Genomic DNA, 18,148 nt, shown 5'->3' with positions numbered 1-18,148 from the left:
CTTTTCATGTTTCCTTTCTTTTCTGTAATACTCGGAACTTCCTAGATAGCATCCCACGCACCCCAAAAATATTGCTTCTGCCGTCACTCCCTTTCTTATTCCCTCAACTTCACTATCTATCTCTTTCTCAAGTCTCCTGCCATGATTCTTTCGATTTTTCCTTTATTTTCTTTCATAACTCCCTTTGATAGCACGAGGCGTACCCTTAAAGATCACTTCTGTCATCTCCCATCCTCCTCTCTTATCTCAGCAACTTACCTGTCCTTTCTTTCCACGCCTTCCTCCATCATTCTTTCCATGTTTTCATTCGTTTCTTTCATAACTCGCTTTGATAGCACAGGTTGTACCCCTAAAAGATCATTTCTATCATCGTTTCCACTCATATTTCATCTTCACTGTTTATCTCTTTCTTACGCCTCCCTCCATCATTATTTCCATGTCTTCCTTCGTTTTTTTCATAATTCCTTTCGATAGCACAGGTCGTACCCTCAAAACATCACTTCCACCGTCGTTCCCTTTCTATTCCATCAACTTCACTGTCTATCTTTTCTCAATTTTCCCTCCAACATTCTTTGCATGTTTCCTTTCTTTTCTTTGATAGCTCGATTTGACAGCACAGGTTGCACCCAAAAATTATCACTTCTACCATCGTTTCCTTTCTTATTTCATCACCTTCACTGTCTATCTCTTTCTCACTTCTCGCTTCATCATTCTTTCCGTGTTTCCTTTCTTTTCTTTTATAACTCCCTTGATAGCACCGGCCATCACCCAGAAAGATCAACTGCACTATCTCACTTACTTTCTTATTTCATCAACCTCCCTGTCCTTTTCTCTTCCACGCTTTCACCAGTCATTCTCTTCATGTTTCCTCTCTTCTCATTTATTACCACTGGCCGCGTCCCAAAAAGATCACCTCTTGCATCTCTTTTCCTTTCTTCTTTCATCAACTTGGCTGTCCATCCCTTTTCAGGCTATCACCAATTATTCCTTTCATGTTTTCTTTTCATTATTTGCACTGGTCGCGTTGCCTAAAGATCATTCTCTCATCTCGCTTCCTTTCTTCCCTTTATCAACTTCCCTGTCCCTCACTTTTTCATGCTTTCACCAATCGTACACTTCATTTTCCTTCATTTTCATATATTAGAACTGGTCACGCCCAAAGAAGATCACCTTATCATCTCGCTTCCTTTCTTCCCTTTATCAACTTCCCTGTCCCTCACTTTTTCATGCTTTCACCAATCGTACACTTCATTTTCCTTCATTTTCATATATTAGAATTGGTCACGCCCAAAGAAGATCACCTCTATCATCTCGCTTCCTTTCCTCTTTCATCAACTTCTTTCTTCTTTCTTTCTTTCATCAACTTGGTTATCCATCCCTTTTCAGGCTTTCACCAATCATTCCCTTCATATTTCCTTTCTTTTCATTATTAACACAGGTCACGCCCCCAAAAGATCACCTCTATCATCTCTTCTCCTTTCTTCTTTCATCAACTCGGCTGTCCATCTCCTTCCCACGCTGTCATCCATCACCCTATTCATCTTTCTTCATCGAACTCTCCGCGTCTCGTCCGCCTCGAGTCTCCTGATAAATGATGCCCAAGACAAGGACTCCAGAAAACCCGTTGAATTGTTACGTAGTTCCTGACCCTTTTTTCCTGCTTCTCCTGACCTTTCTCTTATCTGAGGGCGAAGCAGCCACTGTCCATCAATGCCATGGGGAAAAAATCATATTTGTTTCTCCATTTTTCTCCCGGACACAAGTTTTCTTTCCATTCTTTTTTACTGTTCTATATTTGCCCTGCAGCGCCTCACTGTGACTTCGTTTTTATTCGCTCTCTTTCTATCTATCTCTCTATCTATCAATTTATATCTCTCCAACTATCGCTATCTTTATCTATCTAACTATCTACCTCCCTCCCTCTCTCTCTGTAAAAGCTCAATGCCTCTAGAGAGAAAAGGTAAACACGTATTGCGAATCAAGAGGATCATAAAGGATAAGACCCAAGGCACTATCCCTCAGCTACTCTGGGATCGACTCAGCGAGGAAACAACGCCATGAAAACAGAGCAGCAACAAACAATACACGCGATTCCCGGGAGAAAAAGACGACGGAGAGTCAAATCCAGTTCGTGTGAGTTATGTGGCGTGGTGGCCGGCCGAGGAGGAGGAGGAGGAGGAGGAGGAGATCAGGGTGAGAAAATGCAGCCCACGTGGAGTATAGCTCAAGCCCAAAGTCCAAACAATACAGACGAATCACAAAACGAAGGAGAGAAAGAAAGTCAAATTTAGTTTTCGTGAATGATATGGCGTTGTGGGAGGAAGAGAGGATAAGGAAGAGGATGCAATTGACGTGAAATACTGCTCCTCCAAAGTCCAAACAATAAAGACGAATCCCAAAACGAAGAAGAGTGGGAGAGTCAAATCCAGTTATAATGAGTGATATGGAGTTGTGGGCGCAGGAAGAGGAGAAGGAGAAGGAGAAGGAGATGCAACAGACGTGAAAAAGAAGCTCCTCCAAAGTCCAAACAATACACACAAGTCCCAATAAGAAGAGAAGATTCATTTCATGTTCTTGTGAGAGAGAGATGGTGTGGCCGCTGGAGGAAAAGGAAGAAAAGAAGACAAGGACGAGAACATGCAACAGACATGAAAAACAGTTCAAGGCTAAATAAAGTTCAAACAATACAGACGTCCCAAAAAGAAGAAGAGAGGGCGAGTCAAATCCGGTTATTGTGAATGATATTGAAATGTGGTTGGACGAATAGAGGAACACAAAGGAACACAAAGAAACACAAAGGAAGAACAAACAACAGCAGACCTGCTGGCGCAATGGTCGGGAGAAGAGGAGTAAGAGGGAGGAAGACACACTATAGAGGTGAAATACAGCTCAATTCTAAAGCCAAAACAAGACGGACCACTCCCCAGACGAAAAGAGGAGGAGAGTCAAATCCAGTTCTTGTGACGGCTATGGCGCAGTGGTTGAGCGAAGAGGAGTAAGGAGGAGGCCACACTATTGAGGTGAAATACAGCTCGATTCTAAAGTCAAAACAAAACGGACCAATTCCCAAACCAAGAAGAGGAGGAGAGTCAAATCGAGTTCTTGTGCGTGAAATGGCGTTGTGGCCTGAGAAAGACAAGAAAAATAAGGACACAGAGATGCAATAAAAGTGTAATACAGCTCAAGTCTAAAGTCCAAACAAAACAGAAATAGAAAGGGTGAGTCAAATCTAGTTATTGTGGCCAGAGAAAGAGGAGTAAGAGGAAGGAGGCACTACAGACGTGAAATCCAGCGCCCCTCCGAAGTCCCGGTCGTCTGGTAGAGTGTGTGCCGCCAATAAGTCTCGCCCGCCCCGCCTGGCTTCAATCTTGGAATCTCTCCCGCGTAGTGCTGCATAACTTGCCTTCTAGCGCCATTAAGAGGCACGGCTCAACTTGCTAACTGCCTGCCTCCCTCCCTGCCTGCCTGTCTGTCCGCTTGTCTGTCCGTCTCTCTGTCTGTCTGTCTTCCAACGCCCCCTGTTTGTCTGTCTCTCTATTCATCCATTTCTCCCGTGCTCCCTCTCTGTTCAGCTGATTGTTTCGTTTCTCTCTCTCTCTCTCTCTCTCTCTCTCTCTCTCTCTCTCTCTCTCTCTCTCTCTCTCTCTCTCTCTCTCTCTCTCTCTCTCTCTCTCTCTCTCTCTCTCTCTCTCTCTCTCTCTCTCTCTCTCTGTGTGTGTGTGTGTGTGTGTGTGTGTGTGTGTGTGTGTGTGTGTGTGTTCACTGAACATGGACTCATCATCAAGAGACAGCACATGGAAAAAAATACAATACTGATAAGAGAAATCACCAATAAAAGACTCAAGATGAGGGAGGCAGTGCTCATCAACACACCAGAAGCCTGAAATCAACATACAGCAGCAAGCCGACACGTCACTTCCGAGCAGAACACAGCGAGCACAAAGCTGCATGCTGATCGGCCGAAAGCCTGGCATACCACCGCCACCCACACGAAGGACAGTCATTCCTTCTCCAGCAACCAAGCATAGAATATCTCCTGAAGATGGTCACCTAGGCCGGAAGACGTCTTGAGAACGGACCTTAGATATCTCAACCATAACGGCCGCGCCCTTGTGCGTGAAATAGGATAAAAAACCCAGCTTACAAAGATAACGCCAAATCTGTTGTTGACTTTAATAAAGCAAGTATCTTCAATGGCCTTTTACCCAAATATATATATATATATATATATATATATATATATATATATATATATATATATATATATATATATATATATATATATATATATATTATATTACATATTCAATTGGTATCACTTTCCTCCTTTCTCGTCAGCCTTGCCTGCATGCCTGTCTATCCCTCTCTTTCTCTCCATCCCTGCAAGGCTCTATCTTTCTCTCCCTTTCAACTCGTCTTGCGCTCTCTCTCTCTCTCTCTCTCTCTCATTTTCCACCACCATCTGTGTTTGGTTTGTTTATTAATGTGTATGTTTGTGTATTTTTTCAAGTGTATATTTCGTATGCTATACTTCGAATCCCCGTGCCATGCGACCTTCCCCCTGTCTGCTGTCTGCTGTCTGCGAGTCGGCGAAAATAATAAAAAAACTTTTCAAAAACAATAAAACGACGTATGAAAAGTTTCGGCGATGCCGGAAGTTAACACGAGTCGGGGATAAGTGTTCCAATTGGTTTTGCTCTCTGCCGCTCTCTCTCTCTCTCTCTTTCACACTTTTCGCTTATCTTTTTTGTTTTTCATTGCGGCACTTAGTAGGTGACCTCTTACATTAACGGTTTTATTTCCTACTTTTTCTCTCTCTCTGTTTAGTGTGTCTTGGCCGAGTCTCCAATCCTCCTAGGCGGTCTCTGTCGCTCTGTCCTCCCCCTCTAGTTTGTTTGTTCTTCGGCTTCCAGGGCTCTCTCTCTCTCTCTCTCTCTTTACTGTGTCTTTTCCTCGTCTCTAATCCTCTTATGCTGTCTCTTTATCTCTTTCATCTCTATCTAGCTTGTGAGTTTTTTGGCTTCCAGTGCTCTCTCTCTCTCTCTCTCTCTCTCTCTCTCTCTCTCTCTGGCTTATCCATCTTTTCTTTTTTCCATCATTTTAAGCTGTTTTTCTCTTTTCTCTCTATCTAGTTTGTGAGTTTTCAGTACCCAGTGTTCTCTCTCTCTCTCTCTCTCTCTCTCTCTCTCTCTCTCTCTCTCATGACAATAATAATCCAAGAACGAGACAAGTTGAATGTTACCCAGCACCGGAATCGAACCAATGCGCTGGCGAGGAGGATAACGGAGCCAACGCATAATAATAATAATAATAATAATAATAATAATAATAATAATAATAATAATAATAATAATAATAATAATAACAATAATAATAATAACAAAAGCAAACCCCACTTAATGAGACGCACTTTAAACATCATATATTACTCAGAATTGGACACTTTTCGCTTTTTTTAAACGTCCAAAAAGAGGGGGGGGGGGTAGAGGGGAGTGGGGAGGGAGGGAGGTACCGGGTGACTGAAATGACGACTGACGTTGACGATGATAAACGAGGACGAAAAAAAACGCGTAAATGTTGATAAATGACGCGGCCAATTGGAGGAAGCCCGTCAGGTGAGATGCGCAGGTGACACTTCTTTCTAATTAACCTGGCTCACCTTGGACACCCTGATTGATTTAGGAGATATTACGGCGGGAAACACTGACAAGGGGAACATTAACTGACAGACAGACACAGACACAGACAGACACGGATACAGACAAACACAGATAAACAAACAGACAGAGAAAGACACAAACATAAATATATAGCTACAGACAAAACAGACAGACAGACAGAAAGTCCAACACAAACATAGATAGACACAAATACAAACAGATAAACAGAAAGGCCAACGTAAATAGATACAGACAGACACAGACAAACAGACCCACATAGACAACCAAAACAGACAAACAGATACAGACAGAAAGACCCACACAGACAACAGACACACAAAAACAGAGAAAGGCATTAAGGAAGACCCACGCATACATATAGACAGGCAAACACAGGCAAACATATAAACATATCCACAGATCCACATATACATTAAAAAAGCACAGACAAACAGAGGGACAGACAAAGACTCACACAGACATAGATAAACAAACACAAACAGATAATAACAGAAAAAACAGAGAAATGCAGACATACAAAAAAAAAAAAATAGAAACAGAAACACGGAATTGGGGAGCAGAAAGGAGAGCTTCAACAACACTCCGACTCCACTAACCTATTTCCTTTAACTCCTACAGCGTCGACTCCCGGAGGCTTGGGGAAGCTGACGGGCGCGAGGCGGGGAGCACGAGGGCCTCAGACTTATTCCAGGGGCGCGCCAGCTTCCAGGAGGGCGTGCAGGGGCGGTGGGACTGGGCTCTGGTGGTGAAGGAGGTGGAGTTTAGCGACCAGGGAGAGTACCGATGCAGACTCGATTTCCAGTCCACGCCAACACATAACGCCAGAGTGTTGCTGTATGTTGTGGGTGAGTAGGTGTTGCAGGATTAATTTCGAGGTGTTGGTGTGTGTGTGTGTGTGTGTTTCGGGTTGTGTTGCGTGGTGTGACCGAGGAGAGAACAGAGGCAGACTCGATTTCAAGTTGTCGCCAGCGCAAAATGAGAGACTGTTGCTGTATGTTGTGGGTGAGTGGGTGTTGCTGGCTTTGTTTTGAAGTGTTTGTGTGTTTGTTAGGCTCGTGTGTGTGTATGTGTGTGTGTGTGTGGGGGGGGGGGGGTTATGTTTTGTGTTACGTTTTTATTCATTACTGTTGGTTAGGTTAGCTTCTCATAACACCAAATGATGAAAAAATGTAAATATTGTCTCATTATTTCTAGTTCCCTCTTTATCCTTCCCCCCTCCTACAGTAATTGGTATATATGCATTATAAATATTTTCCTTCTCCCTTCCTTCCTTCCCTCGCCACATCCTTCCTCATGCTTGTTATCTTCCTTTGTCTAACGAACGAACGTTATTCCTCTCTCCTCTTCTCTGCCACTTTTTCTTCCCTTTATTTTTTTCATTATTTTCTCCTCCCTCATGTCTACACTACATATATCTTTTTTTTTCACACTTTCATCTCTTTCTCTTTTCACCCTCCCTATCTTGCTCACAATTATCACATTTATCCCTCTCGTTTCTTTCGTTCTTTCTTCCATATCTTTCTCATCCTTCCTTCCTGCTTACCTATCTTCCTTAATTCCTTCCTTTTTTCCTTTTTTTCTTTTCTACCTTCATTCCTTTGTTTCTTCGTTCGTTCGTTTCTTCCTTCCTTTCAATCTCAACCTCACGAACCTTCTCCTCCACCCTCTTTCTCTCCCTTCTCTCTCACCTCTCTTCCTTCCACCCTTCCTCCCTTAATCATTTGCTAACTTGCACTAACTCCGCAATCTCTCTCTCTCTCTCTCTCTCACACACACATACACTTCGTCGTTACCTCAATCCCTCCCTGACTGTCTCCCTTTGTCTAACTCTAAACTCTCTCTCTCTCTCTCTCTCTCTCCCTTCCCTTCTTTCCTTCCCATCTTTCCTTTCTTTCAACATTTCTTCTCTCCCTTCCCTTCCATCCCACCTTCTCTCTCTCTTTCCTTTCCTTCTTCTAAAACCTTTTCTCTCTCTTCTCTTCCATTTTACATTTCCTTTTCTTTCTTTATTTTAATCTTCCTTGCTCTGCCAATCCATATTTACTGCCTTCCTTCATTTATTCATCCATTCATTCATTCATCGCCTCATGTATTCCTTCCTTCCATTTTTCTTTCCTTTCCCTTTCTTTTCTGTTCGTTCCTTCCCTTCCCGTCCTTTCCTTTCCATCCATTCCCTTCAATTCCCTTCCCTTTCCTTTTTTTTTCCTTTCCTTTCCTTTCTCCTCCGTTCCCCTCAATTCACTTCCCTTGTCTTCCCTTCCCTTCCCTTCATTTCCCTTCCCCTACCTTCCCTTCCATTCCTTGCCCTTCCCTTTCCTTTCCGTTTCCGCCCCTTCCCTTACCTTCCCTTAAATACTCTTCCCTTTCCTTTCCTACATATACCTTCATTTCCTTTCCCTCCCTCCCCTGCCCTTCCTTTACCTTCCCTTCAATTCCTTTCCCTTCAGTACTTTTCCCTTCCCTTCAATACACTTCCCTTCCCTTTCCTACATACCCCTTCCTTTCCTTTCCCTCCCTCCTCTGCTCTTCCGTTACCTTCCCTTCAATTCCCTTCCCTCCAGTACTTTTCCCTTCCCTTCAGTACCCTTCCCTCACTAACCCATTTTACCCGCCTTTACAGAGTTGCCTAGGCGTCTGGAGGTCTTTAGTGAGGGCGGCGTGGCGGCGGAGGGTGTGGTATCTGTGCAGGAAGGGCGGCCGCTCACCCTCACCTGCCGGGCGTGGGGAGGTGCGTACAGGTGTGGCGTGTCCGGCTCTTTAAATGGCCGTGCTTACCTGGCTGAATGTTGTGTGTACCTAGCCTGTTCTCTTTAGGCGTGGCGGGGATGGGCGGATGAGGAGAGGTGTGATGGTGTCTCTCTCTCTCTCCCCTTTCTTTTCTCGTTTCTATAAATAATTTCCATGGCAATGCTCCTTCTCTTCTTCCTCCTTCTCGTCCTGCGCCTCCACCTCTACTTCCTCTTCTGCCCCCTCCTCCTCCTCCCCCTTTTCTCTTCCTTCTCCATTTTCTCCTTGACAATTACTTCCTCTTCCATAACAAATTTTCCTCCTCCTTCTCCTCCTCCTCCTCCTCCTCCTCCTCCTCCTCCTCCTCCTCCTCCTCCTCCTCCTCCAACCTAAGAACAAGAAAAAACGGAAAAACAATTCAAGCAAAGCGATGCAATACCGACATCGGCAGGAGTTATTTCTCGAATAGAGTTGTTCGCCACTGGAACAGCCTTCCTGCAGAAGTGGTTAGCGCAGAGACCATCAGCTCCTTCAAGAAACGCATTGATAGTCACTTTGCTGCATCGGGAGTGAGCTGAACGTTCCCAAGAGTAGATACACAAGTGCTTTAATCCTTCCCTGCAAGCCACTCCTATGGCAAACGGATTGATTAAATCATTGAACGCAGGCAGCCTAGTAATGAGCCAACAGGCTTTCTGCTGCCTGCCAGTCCATGTTTCCATGTTTCCATGTTTTCATGTTTCCTCCTCCTCCTCCTCCTCCTCCTCACCAGCTCTTGTTCGTCTTCATGTGGGTACAAAAAACTCTAAATTGCCTCTCAGGTAAATGCCTCCATTAATCCATTTTTTCCCTCCACGGTCATTATGAACAGGGGACCCGCAACCCAACGTCACCTGGTGGTCAGGAGACGAACTAATTGACTCGGAAGTGGAGGAGCGAGCGGAGGTTCCATTCAGCACCACCACTACCTCCACCTACTCCCTAGACGACTCCTTCCCCCCGTCCTCCTACTCCACGGACGTCACCTCCTCGTTCTCCTCCTCCTCCGACACCTCCTTCAATCAAGTGACGCCCCAGGATGCCCAGATCACTAATATCCTCCACTTGGAAGCCGTCACCGCCGCTCTCCTGGGCCAGAATCTCACCTGTACGGCCGCCAACACACCGGTTCTCACGCCTCTCAGTAAATCGCTCTCCCTCCTCGAGAAAGGTAAAGACATAGTGGAGTTGATGGTCGTAGTAATAGTAGTAGTAGTAGTAGTAGTAGTAATAGTGGTAGTAGCAGTAGTTAACAAAAACAAACATAAGCCACTAATACGTGAACGAGAAATAATGAAACTCATAAAATTAACGAAAACAAAAACAGAGGAGATAAGCAATAATGAAAGTAAGAGTAATTAAAGAGACGACAGGAAGGTAACATTGTGGTGAGAAAGTCTTGATGATGGGGGTGAAAGAGATTACAATCAACAATAAGACGTAATTGAAGAAAAATGAAAGATAAAAGGTAACAGGAGCAAGGCAAACAGCGGAAGGCAAATAGGGAGAAACTGAAATACCAAGGAGTAAGTAATATTAAAAGGAAAGAATAACTAACAAGAGCAAGATAATGGAACACAAATAAGAAAAAAAATATATATACCTTGGTGTTTAGATATCGCAGAAAAAGAAAAATCAACTAACAAGGGGAAGACCGTCGAGGGGAAATAGGGAGAAACTGATAACTGATAACACAAAAGGGATAGAATAACAGGAAAACAGTGGAAGGCAAAGAAGGGCACATTTACAGAGGGAAGGTTTCGATATCACAAAACGAGAGGATAACTTGCAGGTGCAAAACAGCGATAGGCCAAAAGAAAAAAACGTAAATCTCAAGAGTTAGGTTATATTAAAAAAAGAGAATAACTATACACAGCAAGGTAGTGGAAGGTAAACAGTAGAAAAGCAATACCAAGGTTTATATTTTACGAGATAGGTATAACTTACAGGTGCAAAACAGCGATAGGCCAAAAGAAAAAAACGTAAATCCCAAGAGTTAGGTTATATTGAAAAAAGAGAATAACTATACACAGCAAGGTAATGGAAGGTAAACAGTAGAAAAGCAATACCAAGGTTTATATTTTACGAGATAGGTATAACTTACAGGTGCAGAACAGCGGTTGGCCAAAAGAAAAAAACGTAAATCCCAAGAGTTAGGTTATATTGAAAAAAGAGAATAACTATACACAGCAAGGTAATGGAAGGTAAACAGTAGAAAAGCAATACCAAGGTTTGTATTTTACGAGACAGGTATAACTTACAAGGGCAAAACAGCGGAAGGTCTAAAAGGGGGAAATTGAAATACCAAATGTTAAGATATATTGAAAGAAGAAAATGACTTAAAGAGACAGATAATAAAAGTCAAATAGGGAAAAGAGTATTACCAAGTTTTAAATATTACAAAAAAGAGAGAGAATACTAACTAAGAAGAGTAAGTCAGCGAAAGGAAAATAGGAAGAAATTGAAATAAGAAAGATTTGATAACACCGAAGAGAAAAAAAAAAATGAAATAAGGAAGATTTGATAACACAGAAGAGAGAAAATACCTAACAAGAGCAGAACAGTGGAAGGCAAAGAAAGGGGAGAAAAATATCAAAAGTAAAATATCAAAGGAAATAGTAAATAGTAAATAATAGTATAAAAATATCACAGTAAATATCAAAGTTTAGACATCGCATAAACGAGAGGATAACTAACGAGAGCAAGACAGCGAGGCATTGAAGGAAGAAAGGAAGAAAATGACTAACAAAAGCGGAACAGTGGAGGGCAAATAGAAAGAGAAAAATCCATACCGAGGTTAATATATCTCAAAAGGGGGAGGTATAATTCATAACAGCAAGTCAGCGGAGATGCCATTATGAAGAAATTCAAATCCCAATAAGGTAACATTCTTTTCCCCAGGCGAGGAGTCCGTGGCGGTTGAGCTGAGGACGTTACCGCAGCACCTGTCCGGGGGGCGCACGTACAACCTCACCTGCGTGGCCTCAGGTGTGTGGCCGCCCCCCACCCTCACCTGGCGACTCCGAGGCAAGAAGATCACCCGCAATGTTCATCTGGTAAGTTTGTTGGTGTTCCTTGGTTTGTTTGTCTTCCGTCTACTCTCCTTTCCTTTCTCCTCCTTAGCTCTCTCCATCCAGCTTCTTCATCTCTTCTTGTTTATATGTTTGTTTGTCTTTCGTTTATTCTCCTTTCGTTTCTCTTCCTTATCTTTCTTCATTCAGCTTCTTCATCTCTTCTTGTTTATATGTTTGTTTGTCTTTCTTCTACTCTCCTTTCCTTTCTCCTCCTTATCTTTCTCCATCCAGCTTCTTCATCTCTTTTTCTTTATATGTTTGTTTGTCTTTAGTCTATTCTCTTTTCGTTTCTCCTCCTTATCTTTCTCCATTCAGCTTCATCTCTTTTGTTGTTACTTTCCTTATGTTTACCCTCTTTTCCTTTCTCTTCTTCAGCTTTCTCAATTCACTCTCTTCATCTCTTTTGTTGTTAGTGTTTGTAAGTTTTCGTCTATTCTCCTTTCATTTCTCTTTCTCACCTTTCTCCATCGATCTTCAGCTCTTTATGTGACCATCACTTTCTCCTTTTATTTATGTATTTATCTATTTTGTACGTTTCGCCTTTGGCTGCAGTAAGCTTTCTTGGTGGGGCCTAGTGGTCAGTGCCGCCCGTTATGGCGCAGGCAAGTGTTTATAGTTGAGCCATCTTGCTTGCTGTATTTTCACTCACTCCTGTTTCCTTACTTTCCCTTAGCTGCTTCATGATGCCTGCTATCTTTACATTCTTTTGTTTCACTATCTTTTTTTTGTTACTTGTTTGTCTATCTTTCTGTCTATCTGTCCCTCTTTTCCTCTTTCCATCCCTTCCGCTAACATTCTCTCCACTTCCCTCTATCGTCCCTTCGTTTTTTCCTTTCTTGCCCTCGTCTTCCCCTTTTTCTGTTTCCTACACTCCTTTCCTCCCTTCCTGTCTTTCACCTTTTCTTCCACCACCTCTTTCTCTTCCCTTCCGCAATCTCCCTTCGTGTCTCCTTCTTTGCCCTCGATGATGGGCTCACTTGCAAAGTATCAAAATTTGCTGATGACACAAAAAATTGCTAGTAAAGTAACTACGACACTCGACGAAGAAGCTTTACAATCAGATCTAGATCGACTTGCACGTTGGGCCAATCAATGGCAAATGAAATTTAACGTTGACAAATGTAAAGTGTTGCACATCGGAAAAAATAACAATCGCGTTCGGTACGTAATGAATGGCCAACAACTTTCTGCAGTAAGTAAAGAAAGGGATCTTGGAATCACTATATCAAGCGATTTAAAGCCCGGTCAGCATTGTTCAGAGGTAGTTAAAACTGAAAACAAATTGGTTGGCTTCATCGGACGAGTCTTTAATAATAAATCGGAAAAAGTAATATTAAAACTGTATAATTCATTGGTTCGACCCCGTCTAGAGTACTGTGTACAGTTTTGGTCTCCCTACTACAGAAAAGACATAGAAAAGTTGGAACGGGTTCAACGAAGAGTAACAAAGATGATTCCTAGGTTGAGAAATTTGTCATATGAACAAAGGCTTAAAGAAGTAAAATTATTCAGCCTATCAAAACGAAGAATACAAGGCGATCTAATAGAAGTGTTTAAAATGTTTAAAGGATTCAGTGATATTAATGCGGAAGATTACTTTACAATTGATCGATCAAATATAACAAAAACAAATCACAATTTGAAGATAAGTGGTAAAAGATTCTCGTCGCACGAAGCTAAAACCTTCTTCTTCAATCGAGTTGTTAATGTTTGGAACTCTCTACCCTGTGATGTCGTTGATAGTACAACAGTTACGGCCTTCAAGAATAGATTAGACAAGTATTTTGAATCCAACCAGCAACTAAGATATTACTCATAGTCATAATAACGTTAAGTTCTTTCGAATACTGGAGTCCTTTTCCGTTTATATCGCCCGGTTAGTGGTAGCAGTAATGGTAGTTCTTTCCTCTTTCCTACATAAATTCCACGCAGTTTTTCCATGCTGCATGGTTCTTTTTCCTTTCCTGCCAGCTTTGGCTGGAGGGATGGGGGGTGGGGAGGAGCCTTCGCCTTTACTGTCCTTCATCTTCCACCTTTAATTAGATAGTTAGTGTAGCTTGTCACAAACAGCCTCGTAAGGACCATCAGGTCTGCTGTTGTTTGTTCTTCCTGTGTGTTCCTTTGTGTTCTTTCTCCCTCCCGTCCTGTCTCCCGCACTCATTCCCTCCCTTCCTGCCTTTTCCTCTTTCTTCCACCATCCTTATCCCCCTCCCTCCTCCTCCCTCCCTCTTCCAGTCTCCCTGCCTTCCTCTCCAAAACAAACCCAGATAGGCTTTGTAAACAGACCCCAGGGAGGAAAGAGGAGACGGGGAAGAAAACCTCCCTTCAGAGCTGGAAATTAATGACACGGCGAGGCTCCTCTGGTTTCACTGGTACGGTAAACACTCAAAGTCCAACCTCAGCATAAAGCGAGGAAACAACTGAGGTCAAACAGAAATGGGAAAAAGAGGAAAAGACGGTTAATGAAGAGGGAAAAAGGAGAGTCATTCAAAGGGATAGAATAGGTTAGGGAATGTTATGCAATGTTATGATATGTTAAGAATGGCGTTAAGATGATAAGGAAAATAGGAAAAAAAGAAGAATTTTAGGAAGGATGATAAAAGAAGAAAGAGGGGAAGTGATGAGCAATCGGGAGAGAATGATGTAAGCAGGAAAATAAAACGTTAAAAATATATTTAGGAATAGAGACAAGATAAAAGTCAAGTTAGGAGCATGCGTCATACTGCGCGTGGCGGCGGTGCTCATCTCCGTCCAGTTGGCCCTCAGAGCCTGTGGTGGCAAGGACCCATTAACCCGACACAAGGCCAGTGTAAATTCCGGGTTACCACAGTTAACCTTCCCCAGGCTTCCCCAGGTACCCATTCATTGACCATTCCGAAATTATGGATGAACAGCTGGGTAGGCAACACGCCGACTGCCCAGACCGGGATTCGAACTCAGGCCCACAGCGTAGGTAGGGACGCTAACAACTGGAAAAAAGGAGAAAAATGAACAGCAATAGGCAGTCGAGAAAGAGAGAGAGAGAGAGAGAGAGAGAGAGTGTGTGTGTGTGTGTGTGTGAGCTGCGCTTCGACCGTCACCTTGAAAGGGTGGCCCATAAAGCCTCCCATAAGGTGATCCTCCTGCGCCGCATGGAAAATCTCCTTGACGCTGAAGGCCTGAACACCCTCTACAAGGCACAAGTCCGACCACTGATGGAAAATGCGCCGCTCACCTGGATGGCCAATTCTCGCTGCAACCTCAACCTGCTGGACAAGGTGCAGAGGACGGCGGAACGCCTCATCAGCGGCACCCAGCACCACCGACCGAGCCAGTGGGAGAGGCAGCGACGACAACGACGACAACAATATCAACAACCACAACAACCACACGAACGACGGACAGAAGCAGCCACGAACCAGCTGAACAGCCTGGAGCACCGCCGTAGAGTCGCTGCCCTGACGGTGCTACACAAGGCACAAGTGGGCCAAGTGCCCCAACTGACAGACCTGAGGGCTACCTGGAGGAGGCCTGAGCGCAGCACGAGAACGGTGGTGAGCAACGCCTCCCTCCTGGAAGTGCCAAGGGCCCGCTCCAGCACCCACCAACGTGCCTTCTCCATCGCAACGGTGGTGTGGTGGAACATTCTCACTGCTGATGTGGACGTGACACAACTGTCCACTCTGCAGATGAAGGTTGCTTCCCACAGGTGGCTAGACCTACAACCCACCATAAGGACATAAATGTATATAGTGTGTATAATTGTGATTGTACTTAAACAACACATATCATCTCGGCAGACGCTTTCAAATAGTTCCCCAACGGACGGGGGAACTTTAACTACGAGGAAAAATAATATTGCCGTGCACCAGTGTAAAAAATGTGTTAAAATAAGAGAGAGAGAGAGAGAGAGAGAGAGAGAGAGAGAGAGAGAGAGAGAGAGAGAGAGAGAGAATAAAAACAAGGGAATGAGGAGATAAAAATAAAGTTTCTGCCAATGATATAAGGTAAATAAATATAATAACAAAAATATGATAGGAAGAGTAGAGGGGAGGTGGTGGAGAGGAATGATGAAAACAAAGGACTCAGCAGTGAAGAGATGTAGAGGAGCAGCAAGAGAGGAAGGGGCGAGTGGCGGCCTTTGTGTGTTCAGGGGAGGGAAAGGAGGGGAGTGAGTGCCGGAGGTATTGTTCTTTTCAACTGTTTATTGATACCTGGGTACGCTTTCCCAGGCCTTTTATCAGACGAGAGAGAGAGAGAGAGAGAGAGAGAGAGAGAGAGAGAGAGAGAGAGAGAGAGAGAGAAGGAGGAGGCGGAGGAGGACAAATAAATAAGAAAACGATAAGAACATAAAAAATAAAAACAGATAGACAAGTGAAACGAAATAAAAAATGAAGCAAAAAGCGAAAACAAACACAGACGAAAACCGGTAGATTGATAAATAATAAATAAAGCAAATTAAAAAAAAAAACTGAACAAGCAATCAGTAAGAAAAATCACACACACGACTACAAACAAACGAGGAAACAAACAAACACACACACAAACACGACCCCCTTCAAACACACGTCATCAATGAAAAGGTGAGAGTTGCAAGTAAAAACAGACATAGAAAATACAAAAGAAAAACACGAAAAAACTATATATAAAAACACTTCTACAATAAAAACTTACACTATTTCTGTTCCCTCTCCCTCCCCCCTCCTCGAGAAAAAATAAAGCGTTTGACCTCGCTTTTCTTCCTTTGATATTAATAGAATCGTAACAGGTTTTATTTACTTTCCTCTTACGTAAGTGTTTTTATATGTATTTCAGTTTTTACGTTTATATATTTTTTTGTTTGTTTATTGCTTATCTAAGGACTCGACTATTCATATATATATTTTACGTATTTATCTATTTTTATTTTTATTTCTATTTATGCTTCTATATTTATATGTTTCTCTGTATTTCATTCAGTTCAGTTCCCCCTCTTCTTTATGTTATTTTTTACCTTGCTGTTTGTCTATGTCATCATCCGTTATTCACCTATTTATTTACGTATTCATTCATCTATTTTCTATTTATATTTATATTTCTCTCCATCTATTTCTTTCTCTCTGTCTTCACTCAATTCTTCTACCCCTTTTCTTTTATATTTTTTGCACTACTGCTTCTCTATGTCATCCCTTATTCACTTGCTTATCTGCGTATATATTACTTTCTATTTCTAATTTTCTCGATCTATCTATTTCTCTCTTTGTCTTCACTCAGTTTTTCTCTCCATTTTCCTTTATTTTTTTGCCTTACCGTTTGTCTATGTCATCCGTTATTCATTTGGCTTTTTTTATGTATTTATCAATCTATTTTCTATTTCTAATTCTCACTCTGTCTTCACTCTACTCTTCATTCTCTTTTTTTTCATATTTCCACATCTTTCTCTCCCCTTTTCCTTAATTTATACCCTATATATCTACTTACTATTATCATTTATCTTTACATTTTCTCTATCAATCTATTGCTCTCTCCGTTTCCACTCAATGTCCCTTATTATAATTCCACATCTTTCTCTCCCTTTTCCTTAATTTATCTCCTATAAATCTACTTACTATCATTATTTATATTTACATTTCTCTCTATCAATCTATTGCTCTCTCCGTTTCGACTCAATGTCCCTTTCTATAATTCCACTTCTTCCTCTCTTTTCTTTAATATCTTACCTATACGGCTATTTATCTCTATCTTTTCCATTCCATTTACTTCATTACCGCCTTCCCCTGATATCTATTTTAGGCTGGTTAGGGACTATATTATTTTTTTAGCTGGTACCTGACTTTCAATTTTTTCTCTTTTTATTACCCCGAGTAAAGAAAAAATGGAACAGGTTAATGGCCATCTGTTTCACGCGGGTTTTTTCAGGGGACCGATCTAATGAGTCAACATCACAGCCCTAGTTAGCACCTCCTCTCTCTCTCTCTCTTCTCTCTCTCACTCTCTCTCGCTCTCGCTCTGTCTCTCTCTCTCTCTCCCAACCGGTTTCAATATAGACTTTTCACCATTCATCCCACATTGGATTTTGGTCACTTCTGTCACTTTGTTCTGCTGCTGGTTTCTCTCTCTCTCTCTCTCTCTCTCTCTCTCTCTCTCTCTCTCTCTCTCTCTCTCTCTCTCTCTCTCTCTCTCTCTCTCTCTCTCAAACAAACAAACAAACAAACAATTAAACAAACAAACAAACAAACAAACAAACAAACAAACAAACGAACAAACGAACAAACAAACAAACAAACAAACACACACACACACACACACACACACACACACACACACACACACACATCAACAATCTATCTATGTTTTTATTTTTATGTTTTTTCTACCTCCGTTTTCGTTCCAAATTTATCTTTTTCGACACTTCTACTCACGCCCCCCCCAAAAAACAACTATTTGTCTCGCCGTTCCCAAATTTTCTTTCAATCACAAACGCGAGGGCGAAAAATAATCACGGCCTCCTTATATATTTAATTACACTTTCCTCCCTTCCAAAGGCTTATAATTTTCCTCTCTCTGACTTCTATGGGACCTAATTCCGTCCTGGTTTCTTGGGGTCTTGAAAGCGTCTTCCTGTTCTCCACCTGACTCCCTTTTCTCCTTCTCTGATATGTATCGACC

At 42.4% G+C, this 18,148-nt stretch overlaps 1 protein-coding gene across 1 annotated transcript in view; it reads left to right on the top strand.

Annotated features, from left to right (window-relative positions):
• Window positions 1-18,148, top strand: part of LOC126997157 (nephrin-like) — a 49,672-nt gene that overhangs the window by 10,543 nt on the left and 20,981 nt on the right. The window contains exons 3-6 of the mRNA XM_050858206.1: window positions 6,300-6,526; window positions 8,302-8,409; window positions 9,280-9,618; window positions 11,349-11,503. Of these exons, the coding sequence (XP_050714163.1) occupies window positions 6,300-6,526; window positions 8,302-8,409; window positions 9,280-9,618; window positions 11,349-11,503 (829 nt within the window). The remainder of the gene's footprint in view (window positions 1-6,299; window positions 6,527-8,301; window positions 8,410-9,279; window positions 9,619-11,348; window positions 11,504-18,148) is intronic.

Source organism: Eriocheir sinensis, chromosome 11, assembly GCF_024679095.1.
Source record: "Eriocheir sinensis breed Jianghai 21 chromosome 11, ASM2467909v1, whole genome shotgun sequence".
Classification (NCBI taxonomy): domain Eukaryota; kingdom Metazoa; phylum Arthropoda; class Malacostraca; order Decapoda; family Varunidae; genus Eriocheir; species Eriocheir sinensis.
Note: the sequence above shows the minus strand (reverse complement) of the source record. Positions and strands in the feature narration are given on the sequence as shown.